This window comes from Canis lupus, chromosome 9, assembly GCF_003254725.2.
Source record: "Canis lupus dingo isolate Sandy chromosome 9, ASM325472v2, whole genome shotgun sequence".
In the NCBI taxonomy this organism is placed as follows: Eukaryota; Metazoa; Chordata; class Mammalia; order Carnivora; family Canidae; genus Canis; species Canis lupus.
Genome location: NC_064251.1, coordinates 46,173,105 through 46,193,465, shown reverse-complemented (window position 1 = coordinate 46,193,465; position 20,361 = coordinate 46,173,105). Strand labels below are relative to the sequence as shown.

The following is a 20,361-nucleotide window of genomic DNA, read 5'->3' as shown; positions in this document are numbered from 1 at the left end:
CCTCCAAGGCTATCATGATATAGGACATAGGCAGAAATCCATCTTCCAAGTGAGGTTGACCTCACCTTGTCCCCACATCTGCCATACTCTCGGAGGAGACACTGGCCCAGGACAGAGCTAGGGTTGACAGTCTCCAACTATCGCCCATTCTTCACAGGGAGACCTGTGTGGGATTCCTTGTGTCTGCAACTGACCTCCTCAGGCTTCAGAGCACTTGCTCCCCTGCGGGGAGGGAATGAGCACCAGTGTCCTCAAGGATGCCTGCGATCAGAGAATCAACCTTCCACAAGGGCAAGTGGAACCAGGAGAGATGGCAGCCAGAGCTCCAGCAGGGATCTGCCTCTGGTGCTCTAAGCCAAAGGAGCTCCCTGGCTTCAGGATTCAACAGATGACCAGTTCTCAACAATTCTAAAACACAGATACTAGGTATCCAGAAAATTTGAGAGGATCTAGCGTGTCCTCCCCCACCCTCTCCCCAGAGCCCAGCACCACAAGCAAAAAGATTTTTGTTACTGAGCACAAGAAAGGCCAACTCATTGATAATGTCCAGAGATGCCTGCTTTATTTCTTACTAGGTGATTGCATTTCAGGCTTGTGACATCAAGTAACTGTCTAATCACCAACTAACTTTGTACCTCTGAACTACGAATTAATCCAATTCAGCAAGGAGCAGTGCTGTCAACAGCTGACTGGGGGCTGGATTTTTCAAATCAGTGGTCTTGGCTGACAGAATGCTGTCAGTGGAGCCAAGGGTAAGGCCTGAGATCGTGTGAAAGACCCTAATGCCTAGTGAAGATAGGCCCAAATCCTGTGAACCCCTAGACAAAGCTCTCCACCCCAAGTCCCAAGGACACAGCTGTTGTTACCTTCCTTTTGTGGGAGCTGAGCTACCTGACCCTAGCAGAGTGGATCCAAGGCCTACTTTTAGTTGACAGGTCCTCTGCTCCCACTGTCACCCTAGGACACATCTCTTTGTGCAGGTTCTTAGGAAAAAGCTAGGCTTCTGGTAATTTCTTGTCACTTTTTAGTTCTGCTTTGAAAAGAAAAAGAGGGATGACAGGTAACCAAAGGTGGACACAGGCACCTCAGCAGAGCTGCAGTGGCCCCCAGGCCCAGAGTGGGGCCGAGTCAGAGGCCTGTGCCGGTGAGGTGGGGCTCCTCCAAGAACACAGGGCTGGGTGCCTCTTGGGAAGATGTCCAAAGGGAAGAATTTATTAACAAAATTCCAAGACAGTAGAGGCTCTTCATAGATGAGGGCAGAAACTTGGAGAAAGTAAATCAAAGAAGAAAGATATAAGGAAAAAATGAGAAATCTCTTTCTTATCATATGGTAGGAGCTCAGAGTAAGCAGTTACTACATGAATCATTACCAGAGCTGCTCTTTTTCTCACCAAAAAAGAACACAAGCTTCCTTTGAGACTTGAGATCCCTCGCCCAAGAACTGACTGCCAAGCGTTGTTCTTCCCTCACACCAAGATAGACAAAGTCACTTAGGAGAAAGGATGTTCTCGCCCGCAGCTCAGGGCTGAGGCCTAGCAAGGCCATGGCACTTTCCCGGGTCCACCCGCACGTACGTGTGTCACTGAGCCGTCCTGGGTGCTACGTGTGCACGCTGACACCAGAGGCAGAGCCAGAGCACCAACACACTGTCCCTTCAGGTTCATGCAGCTTGAGAACACCTGGCAAATACTTCACCGAGAGCTAGTGACTGAGAGTGTGCTGCAGTCCTGGTTCTGGCCAGGGTCTACCAGCCCTGTGGATCCCAAGCAGAGTCTCCGAACATGGTGGGTTCTTCTGCTGCTGAGAGGATATGCACCTTAGGGTGCTAGCTGAGGAGTTAATGCAGAAAACAAGGCACCACAGAGAGGTTGGACACTTGGGTTGTGTGATTCAGGACACGCTGGAAAAGTCCAAGGGTGGAGGGAAGGAAGGGGAGGAGGAGGAGGAGAAGACCGAGTTTTAAATAACGTCTCCTGAGGCTGGAGCCCCCCTAGATGGGCTCTGGTTTGAGCTTTTCTGCTAGGAAGTCATTCACAAAGGCCTCCACAATGGCGGGGGTGATCTCTTCCACGTCCATCACGTACTTGGCCCGGGCCGACATGTCCAGAATGGTGAGCAAAGGAGCAGCCTCGGGCAGGTTGGTGTAATCTCGCAGGGAGTCAGTCATGTCATCCTGGAAGTTACCATAGAGAGAGAAAACCAGTAAGTTTTCAAGAGGGTAGAGAGTCCCCTGACCGCCCCCCCCATTCCCCCCAAGCCAGCATGGAAAGCAGCCACTCCATTGTCCTGAAGAGTGGGTGACTCTCTGGGAAAGATGGGCTCTCAGAACAGGGAGCAGTGGACTCTACCCTGCCTTGGGGGGGGGGGGGGAGGTTAGAATTCTCTGTGCAGCTCCCCAAATCACCAGGCAAGTCCTCTTTCTTCATTGGCACAAAAAGCAACTTTATTTATTTTTTTATTTTTTTTAATTTATTTATGATAGTCACACAGAGAGAAAGAGAGGCAGAGACACAGGCAGAGGGAGAAGCAGGCTCCATGCACCGGGAGCCCGACGTGGGATTCGATCCCGGGTCTCCAGGATCGTGCCCTGGGCCAAAGGCAGGCACCAAACCGCTGCGCCACCCAGGGATCCCCAAAAAGCAACTTTAACATGTCCTCTGCTTGGTAAAAATGTTTTGTCTTTTAATCATGTCCTTTTGCAATTACCTCTCAATTATTTGCAGGCCCACTATGAATATCTGAGGCCAATCTGGACTTTCCAACTCTGGAATGTCTTTAACAGAAACAGCTCACTGTCCCCAACCCACCCCTGTGGTTTCAGGGGAGCAGGAGTTGCACAGCCAGTTCAGAAGACAGGGCTACTGAAATACCTCCTGGAGTGGCACGGGTGGCTGCATTCATCATATATTTCCAGTGACTGTCCAGGTGAGTTTCCCTTGTTAAGTGTAAAAGCAAACCCCAAAACCCAAAGACTAGCAGCAGAATTTGTAAGGGAGCAACCATTTGAGATCACTGTTCAGGCTACCGACCCCCATTTGGTAGATGGCAGGAAATGGACTCTATATAACCACCCCAAGGCTGTCTCACTATAAAACAAACACACCACACAGTATTTTGAACTGAATGAAGACCCCAACCACTGTGCAGAGGAAGGGCTTGGGGCATTCCTGGCCTTAAATGCTGGCAAGCAGGAGGCCTGAAATTTACCCCTCATTGGTTTCTAAGACATAAAACCATTCTTTTCTCAAAGGGCAGATCTTTAGGAAGATGATTAGTGGTCATCTTTTTTTTTTTCCCCCACCCCAGAAAGGGCATGTACTTCTAGCAATGATGGGTGACTCATCATCTCTGGCACTGATGAGCTCACTCAGGCCCTCTGTGTGGGTTAATAAACAGTCTGCATGATAAGCAGGGAGGCACTGGACAGATATTGAACATCAAGCTCCCAATAAGAGGCCTGGGCCAAGCTGAGCTCAACGCTGTGTCCCCTCCCCTCTCCCTCTGAGCAAACCACAGGGAGATGAATTTTAATGTCTACTAGGGCTTCAGAAGGGATGACTTCTGCCTTTTGGTTGGGGGGGGGGGGGGACGGCATGGTGTCAAGACAAGTACCCTTAGCCCTGGGAAGAGTGGTAGAGGGCCAGAGTCCTGGCTCAGAAGTGTTCCATCTGTGCTTCATGACCTGGCACCCAGGGCCCATCCCCCTCCATAGTGCCTGGCTTCTAAGCGTGAGGCCAGAAAATTGGACCAAGAGAGCTGCCATGGTCAGGAGCCCAGGTGAAGTGCACAAGAAGGATGGGATGGCCAGGTGGGGAGCTTGAGCACTGGATGACCCCCCTGTCCTGGTGCAGGCCTCCTTCCCTCTGGGCCTGGCCACCTGCCTGACCACATGCACAAAGGAGTGAGAACACTGTGGAGTCACACTGAGCTCACATTCAGTCCTCTGCACCACCTGCTCAACGTTTAACTTTGATAAGTCACTCCTGTGAGCCCAGGTCTTGTCCCCTGTAAAATGGATTTAAGAACGGCTCACACGGGGCTTCGTGCAAGCCGGCAGGTGAGCCAGTAGGTACACATAGCCTAGCCGACCAACCGACCAGACTTGGGAGACGCCTTGTGCTCTCATCTGTGAAACGGTAATGGCTCCATTCCCAGAAAGGTGAGGAGCAAATGGGATGGTGCTGGTGAAGCTTGGCTTGCTGCCTGGTCCATAGAAAACCTGCAAATGCGCCTTTTCAGACACATTCCTAATGCACTTACTAGAGCTCTCCAGCCCCACCCCTGCCCCTGGCTAGGCCCCTTCTGTTCTGCACCCATCTTTTCTCTCACAGCCATTTGAAAGGGGTTAAAGTTTAATAAATTCAGAGCAGCTTCCATTTGTGCTTTGTGTGGAGCAGGCCTGTGTAGCCCCAAGGCAGTGAATCTTTGTTCCCTCCACCCCACCTCAGAATGGGGTGACTTTGGCTGCCTGTGAGAGGCCCACCGGGGCTTAGCAGGGGTGGCTATTGACGAGGTGATGAATGGGTGGTGGCTCAGGGTATCTGCCTCTCCTGGGATCCAAACAACACAGCATGAAATGAGTCCCGGGCCCTGACCAACTGGGGATATAGACAGGTGCAAAGGGGGCAGGGGGCTTTGAGAAGTGTGTGTATCAATAACCAGCTTCTGGCTGGGGGCAGGGGGAGGTTGGCGGGGTCTACGTGGAGCATGCGTGGACTGTGTTCTTGGGGGTGGGGACTGAGCTGGGGCTCAGTCGTTCTAGCAGGGGATTCCTGTGTCTGTGGGATGGAAGCTCCTGCCCCTGTGGGAGGCAGCCTGCTTTCCCACCCTGTGAAAAGTCTGTGTGGTCCGTCCTGGTTGGAGGCCTTCAAAGGACAGGACTTGGGTGAAAAGAGACTGGGACAGCAGCACTTTCCGACCCCCAGCACCCTCCCCAGGGCAGCTGGGGAAACGCTGGTCTAAGTTGTGGATGCCTGCAAAGTGAAGAACCCATTCTGCAAGGCCAGGGCGGAGGGATGGGCCAAGCCATAAGGGAGCGAGTGCCAATCACCATCTCTGTGGCTGCCAGGCTTCCTAGCAGCTCAGGTGGGAGGGGAGCAAGAAGGCAGCCCTACCCTGGGACAGCATCCTGCTGCTCTGAGGCTGCTGAGTGACAGAGAAGGGAGGAAGGTACAGCAAGGACAGGAAATGGGCTTCCATGCTGTATGACACGTATGTGTTCACCCCAGATCCTGGGGCTCCTTCAAACATACCCTGGAGCTGAATCACATGTTCTAAAAGTCACCCTCCAAGCAGCCAGCAGACCGGGCCCCAGCAGCACTCACCTCCCCCGCCACAAAGAACAGAAGTGGCGCCTCTTCCTCTTTGGCTTTGTACTTGGCAATGATCTTCTCCGCTATTGGCTGGATCAGCTGCTTGGCTGCCTCAGACTCCCCATCATCCTCAGAATCTGTAATGGGGAGAGAGCCGCGAGAAGCACTGGTTTGTGGAACAGATGGAGTGGTGCCCCCTGAGGGAGCTGGGTCCTGGGCCTGAAATGCCCATGTGGGTGGCCCCTGAATGGAAACAAAACTTCCCCTGGGCAGTGGGCCTGCCTCCGGGATACACGAGGGTGTGTCTGCAGCACATGCACACCACTGCTCTGTGCTCCCTCAGGAACAACTCACCTTACTGAGGGTCCCTAGTACTCCAGGCACCAAGGTTCTTTCCACTGAATTCCTCACAAATTGGCCTTGGAAGCTGAGCTTCCCCTCAGCCAGGACCTGAGGTCCTTGTACTTTTCCTCTCAATCACAGAACCAGAATGACCTCAGATCTGACTGCCTATTGAAAATGGCAGAACTGGTGGTGGCAGTGGGTCAGGACTGCGGTACAGTCAGCAGCTCTGGTGGCAGTGGGATGGCACCGGGACCCCTAGAATGCCAACTTCACGGCTGGTCGGACTCACCTGGGAGGGGATGGACTGCCTAGCTGGGTGCCCCAGAGCCCCCTTCAGTCACCTCCTGCCTCCAGGAAAGCAGCATGGGAGCAGCCACACTCCAGGGCCCTGGGGCTCACTCCTGCTGGACCTCATAACCCAGAACAAGAGCAACACGCCGAGTGGCAAAGCCGGGAAGGGGAGGCAGGAAGCAGGATTTTTCTCCAGAAATGTCGCGCTGCCCAAGGGGCCCGCCGGACATAGTTTAGACCCACATCTAATCAGCTCTGTGATGCTGGGAACTCGCTTTGCCTCTCTGGGACCTCCTTACCAACATCTGCAGGTGGCCAGTGAGGTACAACTGTCCCTCAGTTCAGAACTATCTCCCAGAGGCCTAGGATGTGGGTGTGTGAGGCTGCAGCAGGCAGCAAAGCCCGAGGACAATGATTCCCCAAAGCCATCTTTCCCCAGGAGACCTCTGTTCTCCAGGCACAGGGGCCAGCCGGCAAGTCAGTTTAAGAATTCCTGTGAGTCTGTATATAGGCTCCCCTCCCCACACCAGACTTCCAGAGCACAGGCACATGACCCCCGAACACCTCCCTACCAACCCCATCAGTGACGTGGGGGTAGCAGCATCTCAGCCACGATCCTTGAACTCCAAGTTATTTTGAGCCAGGGCTCGTCCCAAGGCAGAAGGTGAAGTGGCCCTTGGCCAGCAGTTGTTCCATTTGCAAAAAGGAACACAAGTCATCCCACAGGACTGCAGGGAGCCTGGAGTGGATGCTCTGGTGTCCTCCTGCCCCACAGGGCAGTCACCCACTGAGCAGACTAGGGAGACTGAGAAGAACACCTGGCCACAGAGATGCTGCCCTGAGGCTGGGGGGGCAGGGGATTTTGCCCAAGGGGGCCCAGCCCTTGCAGCTGCTGTGGATGCAGCCCGCCTCCTTCCAACAATGGGTCTATTCGTGGGGGCCTGGCTCCAGCCTGACCTATTCTTCCCAGCTGGCAGTCTAGGAAGGAAAGCACAGCAGCAGCTCCCAGAACCCCTCCCACAGGGGCAGAGCCATGAATAAATCATGGGGGTCAAAAGCAAGGCTGCTGGGAGAGACAAAGGCCCAGGCTTGGCATTGTTTGTGACAGAAAGAAACTGCAGGGACAGATACCCCTCCCACGTGAGGTCTGTCCAGCCCACCCTGGGGCTCCTGCTGGGCTTCATACCTACAAAAAGGACGAGGCAGGGGCCCTCGTTGAGCTGCACAGCATTGGAGTCGGAGAGCTCCAGCACAGGCTTGGGGTGCCAAGGGAACTCCCTGCAGTCCTCGTCATTCAGCACCTCCACACGCCCCTGCCGCGTGATCACCTCCCCCTGTGGGTCCAGCACGATGAGGGTGGGGATGCCTGCAAGGGAGAGAGCTCACTTGAGAGTCAGGAAGTGCTGGGAGTGCAAGGGCAGATTCCAGGCTCAGTCACTGAACAGCCACTGAACAGAACTCCCCCTGGATCTGTGTGCCACTTCTCCAAGGAACCCAGGCAACTCACTTCACCTCTCCTGGCCTCGGTGTCCTCCACTGCCAGGACTATGGTATCCTCCTTATCCCACTCTGTAAACACCAACGAGGTCATGCATTTCAAGAACTGAACCCCAGGTCTTGGCACATAGAAGGATTTGGTAAATCCTCAAGAGATCCCAGAGAAGCAGAAGATACCCCTGCCACCTGCAGGGGATCTAAAACCTGATGGAGGGGTGTGAAAACACACTCCTGCGTCTGTACTCGCTACACACACAGGCCAGCACAAATCCACCCATGCAGTGGGAGGTGGCACAAAGGCGGGCTGCCCTAGCAGTGTGAGCACAGGGGCCAGAGGAGGGGAGGAGCCTGGGGGCAGGGGCTGCAGCAGAACAGGGGACAGCTGGCTGCCAGTGAGCCAGTGACCCCACCCCCATCTCCAGCCCTGCTGCTCAGGGAGGTTCCAGGACTCCCTCTCTGAGGGGGACAGTCCAGGAGGGAATGTGCAGCCTGCAGTGCTGCCGCCCTCACTTTAGAGTCCTAGGCTAGAGTAAGAAATGCCACACAGCAGTCTCTGCAAACCACACACCTCCCCCCAACCACAAAGCCTCAAGTGAAAAACCAGAGAAAGCCCCACCCTGGGTCGCAGTCGCATTTGGGATTGCTGCCTCCTTGTTCTTTGTACCCCACTGCCCACTGCCTCTCCTCCAGCTGAGGTACCCCCTACTGACCACCACCCACAGCCACGGCTTTGTCCTTTTGGAGACGCTTGTCCCTCCACTGGCAGCAGCTCCCCACCCCTGTCGCCGAACCAGGGGCCCTCGCTGAGGGAGGGCCTCTCTCCTCTGGAGCTGACCAGAGCTTTAATTTTATATGGGCCAGGGAAAGCCATAGCGATTTAATATTTATAGATTCCAAAGTGTTCAGTGAGTAATTTGCTCCACTGACATTTTACTTCTCTGTGGGGGTAGGGGCGTTGAAGGACCAAGAATATGGCCCTAGTGTTTTGTAATCCAGTGTGGCTGTTGGCGCAGCAGGCATGTGGTGGTGGGCCTGTCTTCAAAAGGACTTAAGTCCATTATGTTCACACCTATTAGAAGTGGCCTGGCGTGTTGGAGAACAGGTCCAGGGATCCCTGGGTGGCTCAGCGGTTTAGCTCCTACCTTTGGCCCGGGGCGTGATCTTGGATTCCCGGGATTGAGTCCCACATCGGGCTCCCTGCATGGAGCCTGCTTCTCCCTCTGCCTGTGTCTCTGCCTCCCTCTGTCTCTCATGAATAAATAAATAAAATATTAAAAAAAAAAAAAGAGAGAGAGAGAGAGAACAGGTCCAGAGAGAAATGAGCTCTGGAGAACTGCCATTCCCACCGCATCCTATACAAACGCAAGCGGCTCGGGCTCCTGGGCCTTTTCACATTCTCAGAGCCAGTGTGGCCTCCTGGGTTGTGTGTCACACAGAGCACAAGAGGCATGGAGTATTTTCAGCTTTATCCTTACAGCTGCATGTCAACCTCCAGAGTCTGGGTTCCCCATCCCCAAGGATAGGCCAGCCAGCTGTGGGCAAGTGCACCCCACTGTGCCCCAGCTCAAATAGGCTTTGGCAGAGTTCTTTAATCAGAGCTGGTGTGTTTCTGACATTGGGCAATTACAAGTGTTGGGTTAAACCAGGGCCTGCCCACTGCTATGATTAGACATAGCAGCCGGTCTGTTTGTAACCCAGAAGTGGGACGCTGAGCAGGTTGGTGGAGGACAAGCAGGCACACAGGACAGAGACAGGAAGAAAAGTAAAATCTGAGGGCAAGGAAATCTACTTCCTGATCTGGTGCCTTGGTTTCTCCAAGGGACTCTTCTAAGGGGCCTTCTCTGTTCCATGGCTGCAGCCTGTCTGAAATCCTTGCTGGTGAGGACCGGCAGGACAAGGACCTGAAACCCTCTGCTGGCTGCTGAGGGGTCCTTAGCTGATTCCACCAAGGAACAGCACCCCTCAGCCTTGACTCTCCCCACCCCTTCCCGGCAGCTGCACAAAAGCAAAGTCCCCACTTGTATTTGTGCTTTGAGCACCAAAGCCCATGTCTAAGAGCCCAAGATAATGAGGTATGAGTGACTGTGATGCATAAACAGAAAGCAAGTGGGTAAAATAACCACGGTCAGCCATCAACCCAGAGCAGCTCCTCTCTGGCAGGCACACTGGGCCGGGTCCCGTCGCCATCACCCGGTCTTGGGTTAGCTTGGCCCTAGAGCCTTAAGAGTGTGTGCTTTCCTCCAGGGATGAACCACAGGAAGAACAGGAGAGCTATCTCTCTCAGCACATCTGCTCGGTACCATAGAAGCATGGCCACGCTCCTTTATTCACCCTCCATAACGATAGCTGCGGGAGGTACGATTAATACTCTTTTCACGGATGGCCAAGTTCCCCACCTAAGGTCATCAGCCGCAAGTGGCCAAGCTGAGACAGGAGCCCTGGTCTGCCTGTTGTTTTTCTACAGGCCACTGTAGGTGGGGGGTTCTCACAAGCAGTCAAGAGAGGGCCCTGGCTCCCGCACCCCCACATCCACAGCTTTCTGCACTTCCTCCTCAAGGCCATGGGGAGGGAGGCTGGGGCTGCCATCACCTCTTCCCTCTCCTCCCCTCAGCAGGCATTCCCACTCCCCTCCCTTGAAGCAGGTTCCTGGAAGCAGAGACTTCTAAGGAGAAAATAGGGCAAAGCCTCTAATGGGAAGCTGAAAAAGAATGGAAAATTTCTAATCGATGCCTTTGTGCAAAATAACTTCCATGCCAGCGAGGGGCTTCTCTGAAGGGAATGCAAAGGGAGCATCTCATCTCTGTTCAAGCTTGTTAGTTCCCAGCTGGGATGTACTTGAGGAAAAGTACAGTGAGAATCCTAAGGAAGATCCAGGCCGCCCACTTAACTTCTTGGAGCCTCATGTCCACAGCTGTCACAGGGGGTAGAGACGGTATCCTATCTTACTGGGTGTTGTGAGGAACAAACAAGATGACAAGTATAAAATGCTGAAGGCAGAGTATCTGGTATACAGTGAGTACTCCATAAATACTAGCTCTTCTTATAAATAACTTAATGATTATTAGTTTTGGCCATCCCTGCATTGATTATCTGGCTCATGGAAAGTCAGAGGTATAGAAGACTATGCCTCGGTCTGGTGAGATAAACAGCAACTTCCAACCTCTGTGCTGGCTGGAGGAAGTAGCTGAAGAAACAGAATGCAGAGACAATGTCAACACTGCAGCAAGCGTTCTAGGTATGAGGTCCACCACATGTGGGGTTGGTGTCTTTTACTTGCACCATCTCAAGCTTACCGTTGAGGGGAAGAACATACCTCAAGGAAGAACATGCCTCAAGCCCCCTGCCCTGATGTGCTAGGCTGGACCACAAGTAGTGCCTAAGAGTCCCCCTTCACTGTCTCCCTCAAAACCTCCAGAACAAAGAACAAGGCCGAAAAGCCTGCTCCAAATGATTTCCTCCGGGGAGGAGCCAATCTGTGAGTATTTAAAACAATCTCAAAGCCATGTGTCCTGAGACTGTCCTACATTTAGTTTGGCTTCTTTTCCACTACCAAGGAAAGAGGAGGTTTTGAAGGGAGTGGCAGCGGCAGGGGCCTGGGGCAGGAAAGCTCTGTCACACAGCACTCTGGCAGTGGGAGAGGAGCTGGGTGGGGCTGGAACCCCGAGATTTCTTGCTCTGCCTCTAGACTGTGGTAGGATCTGAGGCGCTGGGAGGCATCACACAGAGGCTGCTGAGAGCTGGAAGAGAAATGGGAGGAAAAGCAGACCCTCAGCAGGAACAGCAGGTGAGGGCATAGGGCAGGGCAAAAAAATATGTGATCACAACAGTGGCCATCATGGGCGCTAGAGCAAGCTGGAGAAGGTTTGTAATACATCGCTAAATAGAAAGTAGAGAATACCCAGTGCTATGTGTGTAGGATTACAGCTTTGGGTAAGTACGTATGTGTGTGGACAGAGACCAAAAGGGACTCAGAGCATGAAAAACAATTGTGTCGTAAGGCAGGAATGCAGGTGAGAGAGATACAGATTTGAGTTTTCTCTCTCTCTCTCTCTTTTTATTTTATTTATTTTATTTTATTTATTTATGATAGTCACACAGAGAGAGAGAGAGAAAGAGAGAGAGGCAGAGACATAGGCAGAGGGAGAAGCAGGCTCCATGCAGGGAGCCCAACGTGGGATTCGATTCTGGGTCTCCAGGATAGCACCCTGGGCCAAAGTCAGGCACTAAACCGCTGCGCCACCCAGGGATCACTCTCTCTCTCTTTTTTAAGATTTTATTTATTTATTCTTGAGAGACAGAGAGAGAGAGAGAGAGGCAGGCAAAGGGAGGAGCAGGCCCCATGCAGGGAGCCCAATGTGGGACTCAATCCCAGGTCTCCAGGATCAGGCCCTGGGCTGAAGGCGGCGCTAAACTGCTGAGCCACCCAGGCTGCCCAGATTCCAGTTTTCTTAAATGGTGTTTTGCTAAATGCAAATTAGCTTCAAACAAAAACCAAAGAACAACTGGAGGGTGGTCGGGCAGAGACAACAAACACAGGCTACACTCTGGCCATCTCGCTTGCCAGCTTCCTTCAGCAGCTCCCTCTGCACTCCTTGCTGGCTCGCCCAGACCAGCCCCTGCCAGGAAAACGAAGGGACAGAGAGGTCTGGGTGGTGATACTTGGAGAATCACAAGGCAGGGTGCAGGGATGGGTCTGGCCTGCTTGAACTTGGCCAGCAAGCCGCTTGGGTGAGTGTCTGCGTCAGGAGGCACAAAGATTTATGGCACCATTCTGGTGACACAGAGAAATCAGACGCAACCCGGTGTCCCTCAACAGCATATGGCTATGTAAACAGCAGTCCAATTGCGCCGTGGAACCCTTTCCAGCACTGAAGAGAAATGAACCAGATACCAATATCCATAAAGATGTATCTTGAAAACATAACAGTTAGTGAGAAAAGCCAAGTTACAGGATGATCTTACAGCATGTCAGCACTTAAGTACGCTTCTAAAAAACACACCCAGCACGACTATATATTATTCATGGATTCATACATATGCAGTAAAAATATGAAAAACCAATTATGAAGATACACATGAAATGTATGGAAGCATCTCTCCCAGAGGAAAGTGCACGGCGCTCCGAAGGAGAGAGGATCCTCACCTTTGTCTCTGCTCACCCTACCACCTGTTTATATTTTACACACCCCAAACAAAACCTTCAATTCTAGGTGGTAGCCACAGCAGTGCTTATTGTTATCCTGCGTCCTTTCTCATTTTTTCCTTTTTTATGTTCTCCAAATTCAACAAGACACCAGAAAGGGACATTGAGGCAGCGCCCAGCCTGCCCTCCCCAGGCCCAGGCAGCCAGCTGCAGCTGTGTGCGCCAGCCCTTCACACACCAAGATTGGTCTATAAAACACACGCAGCGGCCCCCCACCCTCTGCCTACTGAAAAACACAACCTCCAGACACTTTTGTTTCTGTAGAAAATAAAGAGGTTCTGCCTCAAATTCATTTTTTGACGGGGGCGGGAAAGAGGGCAAAGTTAGAGAAAGACAGAGCAAAATGGTGGAGTAGGAAGAGGAAGGATGGAAAGGCGAAGAGAAGCAGAAGGATAAGGAGCAGGGAAAGAGGGTGATAGAGAAGCCGGAGGAGATCCTGCAGCCACAGGCGTTTGTGCTGCTGCCCCTCAGCAGCCACCCTCAGCAGCCAGGCTGGCGGCACCATCCCGCTCCAGTGCTGTTCTCCTGGAGGAGGGGACTGCATCTATCCCTCTGTCCACTCTGGCCCCTACACAGCCCTTAGGCTGTCTGCCCTCTCCAAAGGCTGGGGCCAGGGGAGGGGAGAGGAGGACAAAACTCTGGGGCCCCCACCCAGGAATGAAGGGGCGTTATTGCCTCCCTGCAAAGAACATGGTGTTCTCTGGCAGCCAGGATTAGACAATTGTTAATGGGATTTGCTTTTTGCCAAGTGTGTCTAAACCCTTCCTTTAGAAAGGCATTTTTAAACAGCTTATAGGCTGCGAATTCCTCTGTCTGCATAAAGTGGTGGAGTAGGGACTCAGAGTAAAAGAGCCGTTCCCATGAGACCCAGGGGTGCCAGGGCCTCGCTGAGCCCAGGTGGCCTGGTGAAGCCTGCCGGTTAACATGGCCTGGGCTCAGCCCAGAGTGCCAGAGGGAGCCGGCAACCCACCAGCAGCAGCAGCAGCAGGACTTCTGGCCTGGCCAGGTCAGGTGCAAGCTCCTCAAGACCTGTAGATGCTTCTGCAACCACCTCAAGATCCAGATGTTCCCACTGTAGCTTGGACGGGGGCCTCAACAAGGCATTTTATGCAAGGCCTCCTTCAGTATGCTGGGCGGTGCTCAGAATCCAGTGATGCTCTGAGGCTGAAGACCAGGATGCTCAGAGGATTCCAGGTCCTATCTGCATCACCCATTTTCATCTGAGCTTGTCAGGATAACACAGGGAAACTCTGTCCTCATGGGCCCCAATATACAGAGTGACCATCAGATCAAATTACTGGCTCACTGTAAGGCACAGGTCAGACCAGGAGGAGGTGGCTCACCTTGGATGTGGGCTGGGAGTATACCCAGTACTCTGTGAGAGCACCTTCATCAGAATGCTTCAGGAGGAGACACAGAGCCCAGAGCTCATGAAGAGTCAAACAAGGGAGCATAAGCTCTCCCAGAAGTAGCCCCATAGGATTTGCTGAAGACTGGATCCTCAAAACAGCAAGAACCCTCTACTGACCCAGCATATGTGTGGAGTGTGTGTGTACACAGTGATACTATAATATGGTAAGAAATTCATAATTATCTTCATTCCTAGTTCCTGGCACCCAACTCCTAAAACCCTTGTCATCTCCTGAGTGGTAGGGGTGAGAGGGGCATCCTATTACAATACTTGGTCTTATAACATTTGATCTCAGATCCTGACAAAAGAGCACCTCAGACCCTTGGAATCTGGGAGTGATAAGTGTCTTTGGTGGCTGGGGCCCCTAAATAGTTTCAAAGGTGAGAGCTGGTGGCCAGAAACTTCCAGCCGGCCCCCCTGACCTTTGCCTTCTGGGGAAAGGAGAGAGCTGGAGGCTGAGTAACCAAGAACAGCCAATGATTTAATCAGTCATATCTTTGTAATGGAATCTCCATAAAGACCCCTACCTGGGGGGTCCCTGGGTGGCTCAGCAGTTTAGTGCCTGCCTTCAGCCCAGGGCATGATCCTGGAGTCCTGGGAGCCCTGCATGAAGCCTGTTTCTCTCTCTGCCTGTGTCTCTGCCCCCCTCTCTCTCTCTCTCTCTCTGTCTCTCATGAATAAATAAAAAAATCTTAAAAAAAAAAAGACCCCGAACTGGTTGGGGGCAGAGAGCTTGGGGTTGGTGAACACGTGGAGATGCTGGGAGCGTGGTGGGCCTAGAGGACATGAGGGTTCTGTGCCCCTTCCCACACATCTATATATCAGTTCCATCTGGCTCTTCCTGGCTTGTATTCTTGACAATAAACTGATGATAGTAAATAAACTGCTCTCCTCAGTCCTGTGGGCCATTCTAGCAAAGTACTGAACCCAGTAAGGGTTGGGAGCCTCTGATTTATGGCCAGTTGGCCAGAAGTATGGGAGGCCTGGACTTAACGATTAATGTCTAAAGTATGGGGGTTCTGGTGGGAATGAGCACTAGACCTGTGGGATCCGACACTATCTCCACATAGATGACGTTAGAATTCAATTTACTTGGAGGACACCCAGGTGGTGTGGGTGTGGGTTCTCCTTGGAGAACCCAGGAGGTTGGTGTGGGTGGAAAACCCACATACACATTTGGTGTCAGAAGTGCTATGAGTAGAGGTACCTGGCTGGCTCAGTTGATGGAGTGTGCAACTTTTTTTTTTAAATAAAGATTTTTCAAAAATTTTATTTATTAGAGGGAGAGCAAAAGCGTAAGTGAGTGGGGGAGGAGCAGAAAGAGAGGATAAGAGAGAATCCCAAGCAGACTCTGTGCTGAGTGTGGAGCCCAATGTGGGGCTCGATCTCACAACTCTGAGATCATGACCTGAGCTGAGATCAAGAGTTGGATACTTAACTGACTGGACCACCCAGGTGCCCCATGGGCAACTCTCTATCTCAGGTTTAGGAGTTTGAGCCCCTCAGTAGGTGGAGAGATTATTTAAAAATAAAAGCTTTAAAAAGGAAAAAAAAAAAAAAAAAGGAAGAATTGCTGTAGCAAAAAGAGCCCAGAATATACAGATGTACATATAAACACATCTGTTGAATGATTTTGGAAGTTGTAACCACAGAGTCACACAAAGCTCAGAAATACTCAGACTTCAATCAAAAATAATTTTCAGAGTTCTGTGATGCTATGATGAGATAGATAATTCCATCAAGGTCAAAGGTATCAGAGTTGGACTGGAGGCATTTAAATCTCCTCAGATGCAAACAAAAGCAAAATTCAATCAAAGGATGGTACAGCCTGGCAAGGAGCTACCCACTTTCAAGACTTGAGAGAAGCCTTCAGAAATGATACCACACCAGGGACATGAACTACAAGGGCTCCAAAGAGGAAGACCGTCCTAGGTGTAGGGCAAGGAGCCTGGATGCTGGACCTGTGCAACCTCAGTGAGCCAAGAGGAGCCTTCCTGCGCTCAGGTGCCAGGCCCGGGCATCCCGCTCTGCCCTCTGCTTCCCTGGGCCATCCCCATCCCAGCCGGGGCACATGGCTCAAAGCCATGCTAGATGCCCAAGAAATGATTCCTGAAGAAAAGCCTGAATGAACAGGAAAGGAGGGAGAAAGAAAAAGAACTTCTGGCTGGGAACACATAGATCCTCACTCTTTGTCCTAAGGGAACAGCCAATCTATGAGAAAAGTCAGCCTTTGGAACTACACACGGGAACAGGATACATGGCAGGAGGTCGCACAAGCACAGGAGTTTGCAAGAAGAAGGTTTGCTCCAGGAGGGAAGGCACTGGGGAGGAGGCCATGAGAGATGGCAGGGCTGGGGAGGGGAGGGTGTGGACAGGGGAGCAATAAGACATGGGCTGTGAAGGTGTTTGAGACCGGACTACAGAGAGCCTTGGAAGCCAGGCCACAGCTGTGAGGGCTTCTGGGCAGGGGATGAATCCCACTGTCTAGAAGGTTCACTTGGAGCTGCTCTGCCACGCTGGTGTGTACAGCACAGTGGGACGAAGGAGGAATACCTGGTGCAGAGGAACGGAAGTGTTCTAGGTGTAACGGGATCCTTAGAACACAGGGAGAGGAGCCTGAGACAAGCTTCTGTGAAGGAGAAATCCAAGAAACGGGGCAGGAAACAGCCAGGAGATGGGGTGCCGTGAGGAGAGGCGGAAGGGGAAAGGATTTTAGGGGTAGCCCCAAGTGTCTGAAAACAAAAGCAAATGAGGAGAATAGAGAGGTCAGTGGATTGCACACATCCCTATTCATTCCCACGAGACCTCATCCAATTTCAAGCTTGATCTATGACTTCGGGACAACTAGAGAAACAGACTGCTAGCTCAAGGCCCACCTCCCTCACACTTCCAGACCGCTGAATCCACACCACCATTTGAGTGTCTAATGGGCATCTCCAACTCAACATGGTCAGAATTAAACTCCTGCTCAACTGAATTCCACGCTCCGTCCACATGCCCCCCACACAGCGCACACAGCTCTCCCAGCTCCGCTGACGGCAACTGCCTCCTTCCCACGGCTTGGGCAGGAGGCTGTGGAGCCGTCTCTGACTCCTCCTTTCCTCCCACACCCCACATGGAATCTGTTAGCAGACTCTAAGACTCTACCATCAAACTGTCTAGAGCCAGCCATGGCTTGCCACCCCTACGGCCACTATCCCCCCCTGAGCACCGCCATCTTGTTCCTGGATGACCACAACCCCGTCCCAGAGTGTCTCCCTACTTCTCAGCACAACAACCAGAGCGACCCTACCACTAGCTCATGGGACTCCTCTGCCCAGACCGCCCAGTGTGGCCCACTTCACTCAGCATGAAAGCCAGAGTTTTATTAACAAAGGCTCTTAGGGGACCCTTTCTAGTCTTAACCCCTGCAAATTCCCCCTTCCTCATATTGTTCCAGCTGTGCTGGCCTCCCCGTTCTATAAACATGTCAGGCATGCTTCCGCCCGAGCCTTTGTACTGGCTGTTCACTCTGCCTGGAACACTCTTCTCTCCCAGAGAACCACAATGTTAATTCTCTCATCATCCTCTTCATGGAGACAACCCTGACCACCCTATTTCAAACTGCGACCCACACCTTGTGATCCCAATTCCTCTGCCTTGCTCTATTTTTTATCCATAGCACTCATAGCTCAATACACCGTACACTTAATTTTTTAACATTATATTTACTGCCTGTCTCTTTCTGTAAGACTGGAAGCTCCATGAGGTCAGGGGCCTTTGTTTTTTCAGTTCACGAATGGACAAGCACCCGGCATACCACATGCACAAGACTACATTTTATTAAATAACACATGAATAGGAGGTGCCCAGTGATCTGACAGCCCTGCTGTATGTAGCTTAGTACTGGGGCTGGAAGAACAAGAGGAGCAGATTTCCCAAGCTCCATAAAAGACAGGGACCACAACCTTACCACGTTGGTGTCTCTTGCGGCTGGAGGCAGGTCACATGGTAGAAGCCAAAGCAATGGTAGTGTCTTTGAGAATTTTGGTGTTTGGAAAAAAGAGAGAGGAATGGTAGCTGCTTGGGACGGAATGTGATGCCCCACATTCACATGTGAAGTCCTAACCCCCAATGTATTTGGGGATGGGCCTGTGAGGAGGTGATTAAGGTTAATGAGATCATAAGGATGGGGCCCCTAACTGGATAGGTCTAGTGTCCTTATAAGAAGAGTAAGAGACACCAGAGCTCTCTCTCCACCACAGCAAGCAGATGGCCATCTACAAGCCAGAAGAGGAGCCCTCACTAGGGATCCAATCAGCCAGCACCTTGATTGTGGACATCCCAGACTCCAGCTCTGTGAGAAATGAACTCCAACTATTTAAGCCGTGGTGTTTGTTATGGTAGCCAGAGCAGCCTGAGACAGCAGCTTCTATGTGTGACTAAGAGAGACCTGAGCATTCCGTGAAGTGACAGACAAGGAACTGAGAGACAAGGAGGAAAAAAGGGAAGGAAAACTGAAGAGGCAAGAGCAAGACTCTAGAAGGACAGAGGCCGACTCTCAGAAAGCCTGGATGACATTTCTTCCAACCAGAAAGAAGGGGGATGGGGAAAATGCCTAGACGTCTTGAGTTATGAACTTGATGGTGTAACAGGGATGTTCCCTGGCAGAGAGGAGAACAGGGAATTAGGGAGAGGCTGCACCATGGGAGACCCTAGCAGGGAGGAGGGGCACAAGCCTGGAGCTCAGCCTGTGGTCCCTGGTGAGCCCTCTGCTGGCCCCTGCTCCGCATCCTCATCACTCTGCTCTGGTCCAGCCTGTGCGAGCCTGCAAAGGCATGTTCTCAACGCCCCTACCCCTACAACAGGCTGTGCATTTTCTCTACCTTGTTTGCATAGTCAGAGGCAGCAGAATGCAAAAATTCATCCGCTCTAATCCAGGCACACCTTGTGCTTTTTTTTTTTTGAGAGAGATTTTATTTATTTGTTCATGAGAGACACAGAGAGAGAGAGAGAGAGAGGCAGAGACATAGGCAGAGGGAGAAGTAGGCTCTCTGCAGGGAGCCCAATGTGGGACTCGATCCTGAATCCCAGGATGACACCCTGAGCGGAAGGCAGACGCTCAACCACTGAGCCACCCAGGTGTACCCAGGCACACCTTGTTTTATTGTACTTCCCTTTACTGCCCTTCAGAGATGGTGTGTTTTTTACAAATTGAAAATTTGTGGCAATCCTGCTCAAGCATGTCTATCGGTGCCATTTTTCTAATAGCACTTGCCCATTTTACATCTCTATGTCAACATCTCAATTCTTGCAGTATTTTAAGCTTTCTCATCATTATTATATTTGTTATGGTGATCTACGATCAGTGATTACAATTTGCTGAAAGCTTGGATGACAGCATTTTCTGGCAATAAACTATTTTAATTAAAATATGTACATTATTTTTTAGACATAATGCTATTGCACACTTAATAGACTACAGGTTATAGCAACAATTTATCACATGGTGTTGATCACATGGTGAGGATTAATTGACTTAATACATATGAAAACAGACCACATTTAGCATACTCAATTAAAAAAAAGTCATACTATAGTATAAACATAACTTTTATATGCACTGAAAAACCAAAAAATTAAACTGACTGGCTTTATTGAGATATTGCTTTACTATGGTGGTCTAGAACCAAACCTGTGATATCTCCGAGGTGTACCTGTACTTCTAAGTGCAGTGCAACTGGCTGGTAAGATCAATATAAAATGCTGTACAAGAACTTACTAACAACATGCACTTCTAACAGAAACCAGATCCCTGGAGCACCTGGGTGGCTCAGTTGGTTAAGCATCTGCCTTTAGCTCAGGTCATGATCCTGGAGTCCTGGGATTAGATTGAGCCTAACATCAGGATCCCTCTCCCTGCCATTCTGCCTACTTGTGCTCTCTCTCCATCAAATAAATAAAATAGAAAGAAAGAAAAGAAAGTAAAGAAAGAAGAAAAGAAACTAGACCCCTGATGCACATGGAACCCCCAGAATGCCATGAGGCAGAAGATCATTAAATGACCCTGTGAGGTTGGAGGGAGGCAGAGATAGGGAAATGGGCCCTTGGCTGCAGAAGCCACCTGGGCCACTTGTCCCAGGGCCTGAGGGAGCAGCCTCCCTCTCCCCTATCATGAACCCAGTGTGAGGCCTGGTTACAGCGGGTGCTTAATGCGTCCATCAGAAGTACCAGGGGATGATCTGTCTCTGGAATTTCTCTTCCAATCTAGATTAAGTATCACTATTGCATTGATCACAACTTTAATGAAAAATTTCTAAAGG

The 20,361-nt window shown here is 51.4% G+C and overlaps 2 protein-coding genes across 3 annotated transcripts in view; both read right to left on the bottom strand.

The window, feature by feature from the left end:
* GLOD4 (glyoxalase domain containing 4) overlaps positions 1–20,361 on the bottom strand; it is a 73,671-nt gene that overhangs the window by 32,224 nt on the left and 21,086 nt on the right. The window lies entirely within an intron of this gene.
* NXN (nucleoredoxin) overlaps positions 541–20,361 on the bottom strand; it is a 153,479-nt gene continuing 133,658 nt past the window's right edge. For both annotated transcript variants that reach the window (XM_025476205.3, XM_035721421.2), the window contains exons 6-8: positions 7,135–7,314; positions 5,325–5,449; positions 541–2,173 (exon numbers count right to left, since the gene is read on the bottom strand). In XM_025476205.3, coding sequence (XP_025331990.3) covers positions 1,991–2,173; positions 5,325–5,449; positions 7,135–7,314 — 488 coding nt within the window. In that variant the 3' untranslated portion in view covers positions 541–1,990. The remainder of the gene's footprint in view (positions 2,174–5,324; positions 5,450–7,134; positions 7,315–20,361) is intronic.